The sequence below is a fragment of the Entamoeba nuttalli genome (assembly GCF_000257125.1).
Source record: "Entamoeba nuttalli P19 unplaced genomic scaffold asmbl_3690, whole genome shotgun sequence".
Taxonomy (NCBI): domain Eukaryota; phylum Evosea; order Mastigamoebida; family Endamoebidae; genus Entamoeba; species Entamoeba nuttalli.
In genome coordinates this window covers 2,082-7,758 of record NW_008576265.1, presented here as the reverse complement: position 1 = coordinate 7,758, position 5,677 = coordinate 2,082, and the positions used below count along the sequence as shown (strand labels likewise).

General features: G+C 24.4%; 2 protein-coding genes across 2 annotated transcripts; one reads left to right on the top strand and one right to left on the bottom strand.

Moving 5' to 3' along the window:
- Positions 1 to 158: 158 nt before the first annotated feature.
- ENU1_077270 (DNA repair/transcription protein Mms19, putative) lies at positions 159 to 2,765 on the bottom strand (the record flags this gene model as incomplete). The annotated part of the gene is made up of 1 exon (XM_008858579.1): positions 159 to 2,765. One exon carries the CDS (start codon positions 2,763 to 2,765, stop codon positions 159 to 161), a length of 2,607 nt encoding a protein of 868 aa, XP_008856801.1.
- Positions 2,766 to 4,278: 1,513 nt separating this feature from the next.
- On the top strand, positions 4,279 to 5,388 carry ENU1_077260 (hypothetical protein; the record flags this gene model as incomplete). Its single annotated transcript, XM_008858578.1, has 1 exon — positions 4,279 to 5,388. The coding sequence occupies one exon, from the start codon at positions 4,279 to 4,281 to the stop codon at positions 5,386 to 5,388; it is 1,110 nt and encodes a 369-aa protein (XP_008856800.1).
- Between the last annotated feature and the right edge of the window lie 289 nt (positions 5,389 to 5,677).

Here is a 5,677-nt window from a genome sequence, read left to right as displayed (position 1 = left end):
GAACATACTAAAAAAGCTTTGACTATTATCCATAAAACAAAAAGTAAAATAAATTTTTTACTCTTCTTCATATGAACATAGTATCGTTTCTCTTCTTTATTTATAAATAAAATTCTCAAAAATAACAAAATTAGAAAAACAAAAAATAATCTTTTCAATTATGCTGTTGTTTCCCAAATGTTTCTACAAATTGCAGCAGATCTTCTTACCAACCGTTTATTGTCATCTAATGGAACTAATAACTTCTTTATTACATTCTTTTGATATGGTCTTACTGCATCAATACCATAAACAACACGAATACGAGTTAATAAGTCAATAATATCACATCGATATTTGATTGTTGTACCATTAATATAAAGAACATTAAAAAGTTTTGTTATGATTGAGTCAAGTTCACTTTCTATTAATGACATTGGATATTGAGATACAGTTGGTAAAATATTAAATAATAAGACTACGACACTATCTATCTCATTTAAATGACTTGTTGGAACACAAATAATGTTAAATATCTTTAGAACAGTACTTTCATATGTTAACAGTTTTTCTGTTGGAAGTAAGGAGAAAAGAAGAATCATTATATGAGATTCTTCTACAGTAGTGACTTGATGTGTTTCAATAAATCGTTCATAAACTAGATTGAATAATTCCTCTTTCCAATGCAATTCATTTTTCTTATTAATACTATCAAACACAATCATTTCTTTTAAACATTCAATAGCCTTATTATTCATTCGACATAACTCTTCAATAAATATTGGTGTGGCTTGTTTATTTGATTCATGAGAATCTAATTCTTGAATGGTTTTATACCCATTAAAATATTCCTTATTTTGTTCAAGTACATGAGGTACAATATTTGTTAATTTACTAATAAGTAATGCGTATATAGCAATCGTGTCTTTGTCTACTTCTTGTACTTCATTCAAATAAACTATTAAGTTTTCTGGTTGATAAAACTGAAGTAAAGAAGGGAGTATTAATAAGAGTCTTGAATGTTCTTTGAGTTGACTTAATACACCCTCAGTTAGTTCTGAGATTTTTTTAGAGCTAAGAATCGAATGAAGACGACTAAGTCTATTCATTAAAGTGTTGAATAATGGTGATAAGACACCATTAGTAATAACAATAAATACTGGAATACAATGGTTAACATATACATCTAAACAATTGAATGGAAGAGCATCTGATAAAATAGATTGAAAAACTGGAACATATTCATTACTTTGTAACGTTGGAATTAATTTCAACAATTGTTCAAATAATTTAGGACTATGAAGTGCAATACCACTAACAAGTTCAAGGTTTGTAATAATTTTATTTGCTGGTAATAATGAAATCATAACATCTTCTTCTTTTTCATATAATCTTTGTAATATTGGAATAGCATCATGACATTTATTTTCACTTAACTCAATTGCATTTTGAAATGGAACCATTCGTTGTTCACCAATAAGATTTAATAAAGCTAATGACACGTCTATATCTAAAAGACTAACAAAACATGGATGTAATGGTGTTGCTAATATATGAAGATCCCAAGCAACTTGTCCTTTAACACATTCTAATAATGGCATTCCTTCAATAATACGTTGATAAATTAAACGAACAATAAAAAGCTCTCTTTCAAATTGTTCTTTAGGACGGTCATCAGCATCTTGCAACTGATCATGGAAACATTGAATGAAAATTGGAACAAATAATTTAAAGAATTTTTCTGATTTCTTTGTAAGTTCTTCTAATAGTCCATTTACAAAATTAATAATAATCTCATCTGTTTCTGACATCATTCTCAAACAAAACATTTTAATACTTTCCATTAAATTTTTAGAATGAAAATCATCTAATGAACAAAAATATGATGCAATTGCAAATGCAAATTCATTAACTTCTACAACACCGACAGTAGAAATATTTTGTTCTATTGATTCCCAAATATGAGTGAAATATGCATAAACATATTTTAATTCAAATTTTTGAATACAAAAATAAATAGCTTTTAATGCTTCTAATTTAATGCTTGATAAATCAGCATCCAGTTTATCTAATAAAAATGGTAATGCAAATTGAGCATAAATTGGAGCTGAAACAAATGCATCTAATATTTTATTTGTTAAGTCTATTCTTAATGCTTCATCACCTTTTGGTGGATATAAAATAGGAAAATAAGCTGATGCACAATCAAATAATAATGGTGCTGAATCTGCATCAATTTCATTTTTTTGAGAAACTAATTTAATAAGATCAAATACTTCTTTAAGACATTCAGGATCACGTTCTAATTCTATTAATTGAACACACGTATCTATTACTTCTGTTGCTTGGTAATAATTAATAAAGACTTTATAGAATTGATATACTAATATTCTTACTTCTTTTGTATATAATTGAGTTCTCATACATGAATATGCCATTGCAATTTCTTTAATAATTTCATCAGATGGTTTCTTAGTTACTAATTGAAGTAGTGCTGTAAGAATGGGTTCTAAACACTCTGCATCAACTAAACGACTAGCTAAATAATCAACAAACACATCTTTTGATTCTTCTTTTATTGGGTATTTTATTAGACAATATGTTAATAATGATGTAGCTCTAAACCTTATTCTTTCATCTTCACTTGGTAAAGTATCACCTAAGTCAGTAACAAGAGAATTGACGCTATAATTATTTTTCATTAATTGGTCTATTATTTCATATCCTTCTTTAATAACTTTTGGACTTTCTATAAATTCATTTAATTGTTGTGCGGGTGTACTCATGATTGGTGTTTGGGTATTTAAAGTTTATTTCTATTGAAGTTTTTTGATTATAAATATGAATCACCTAAATTGAAAAATGTTATGTTTTTTTTTTTAATTTTTTTTTAAAAGGGTTATTAAAAACAAAAAATTCGACTTTCGGTTATTTGTTACTTGTATTTGTTTTGATTAACTAATTAATAAGTGATGCTTTTCTCTAACTTTTACTAAATGAGTTAAAAAAAGTAGTAGAAATACTTCCAAACATTCAACAATCAATTGGTGATACTACTAAGAAGTATCTATCGTATTTAGTAAGTATTAAAAATGAAGTGTTTGAAATAAAAGGTATTAAAAATGAAGTATTTGAAATAAAATCATGATGAAACATATTTAGAAGCAATTAAAAGAGGGAAAGGAATATTTGATAGAATTGATGAAGTAGTTAGAAGAAGAAATTAATAAAATTCAAACAAAGTTTAATAAGAAGAATGAGAAATATATTAGAATGAATGTTTAGAAAGAAAGAAGAAGAAGAAGAGAGATTAAGAAGAATGCTACAAATAGAAGAATTGATAGAAAAAACAACAACTAATATATTATTTAATTCAAATAATGATGATTAAAAGTTAATACATCAGTATTTAATTAAAAAAAATAATTATAATTGCAGATGAAGAGGAAATAAATTTTGGAGATATGTTAATTCTAAAATTGATAAAATTTGTTTTATTTTATAAATGATTCAAAATCATTGTTATTTTATTAGAATTAAAAAGTAAGCATGAAAAGAATGAAGAAATTTGATTGATATTTAAAAAAAAACACAATATTCATTTAAATTATTTAATCAATTGATTGTTTGTTTAAATTTGGATAGTTTAGTTTGGAAATGATATTGTTGTTAATAAAGAAAAGAATAAAACAAAATCCTAAGAAACAATTATTTGAAAATATTATTAAAAGAATGATTGTAAAGGATTATTAAATCCAAAAGTATTAATACCATTTCCTTTTTTTTTTATTTGCTACTTTTTCAATACTTCAAGAAGTGAATTGTTGAATTTCTAATAATGGAATATTTTTCACTAAAAAAGGGGGTAAGTAATATAAAACAAAAGTTTACTACAATAACTAATTGAAAAAGAATTAAAATTTCTCAAATGAGAAAAGTTTAACAACTTTCAATTAATAATTCAGTTCATCTTAAATGAATTTAATAAACGTCATTATTAAGAGTTATTTTTTTTACTAATTCTATTTTCAACATATTTATTTAAAAACTCTTAACAATTAGTCTTGTAATTGTGTTTATTAAAAAACGATAACTTTATCTAATTGTTTTTTGCTATTACTAAAAAAATAAAATGAACTATTAACTTAATATTTAGATTTGTTCATTAAAAAATAAATTTTATTTATAATTCCAAAATCAATTTTTAGGTTTTCTTTTATTCATGAACATTTTAACTTTATACTTTTATTCTAAATTGAAAAAAATATGAAAAAAAAAAAGAACTTCTAGTTGAACATAATGTTCTCTTTTCCAAAAGATCTCAACGATGTTCCTTTGAGCTATCATTTACAAATTCACAACCAAAACTATTCATCTAAATCAGTTCAACAACAAGAATTTGTCATTAAACCAACATATCAAATACGTAAAGAAGAAGATTTAAAAATAAAAGAGTGTCAAAAAGAAGATCACACTGAACCTACTTATCACTTTTTTAAAGAATTAGATTTACAAAAACAATATGAACGGATAGTTCAATTATTAGATCCAAAAGAAGATAACCATTTATCTCAATTAGAAGTCAACGAAAAAACTAAAAATTACTCTGAAACAGAAATTAAATCAGATCAAACAGAAGATAAAAAAGAAATAAAACATCAAAAAATTGAAGAAGTAAAGTCTCCAGAACGAGTAGGAAAAAAAGAACGAAGAGTAAAAACTAAAGAAAGTAAAATCAATATGAATTATTCAACAAGAAAAGACATAAAAAATAATCGAAATATCAAACGAGATGAAAAGAAAAAAGAAGACAAAGAGAATGAAAAACATTTTGAAACGATTGCAAACGAGTTAAACATTAGTCATTTAGAAGAACTACCTAAAACTAACGAAATTATTATTGACAAAGAAAATGAGATAATTACAGAAATCAGTGAAACTACTGAATCTCACAAAATATCACCTTTTAAAGATTTAAACAAAACGATTAATAAGGGAATGGAAAAGAGTTCTTTTATAGAAGATGATAAAGACAAAGTTAATATAACAACTCACCAATCAGAAGAAAAAATTATTGAAATTATCAAAGAACACAATGACCAGTTTAAAGAAAGTCCAGGTAAATATAAAAGAAAAAATAATAAATCAAAAAAACCAATAAAGAAAAGAAATATTGAAGTTCCAAAAATTATCGATGAATCTCCTTTTAAAGGTTCTAGTAAAAATGTTTCTAATCACATTGACTTAAAACCTCCTATGACTAAAAAAACTAAAAAAAATGAAAAAACTGATTTATTAAGTCAACTTGAACAAACTTGGAAATCTGGAGTTGTAATGTTGATCATATTTATTGTTCTTTTTACTGCTTTGTCCATTTGGAATGATGTATTAAATGAAATGATGTATTAGTTTTTAATTCGTTTTTGAATTAATATTGTGATACATAACATTGTTAATGTAAAAAAAAACAAAAAAAAAAGATGAACCAAAAAATCAAATTAAATGGAACAATTAGTGAAAACAATTAATTCTCAGATCAATGCGTTAATGTCTGGTTCTTATAAATATGATTTTGACAATGTTATTAAAAGACTAAGAAAAAGTTTAATGAAATTTTATCCAACATATATTGTAGTTTATTATTACAGTATGTTGGTTTCAACGTTTGTTTTATTATTTTTAATTTTGTGTATTATTT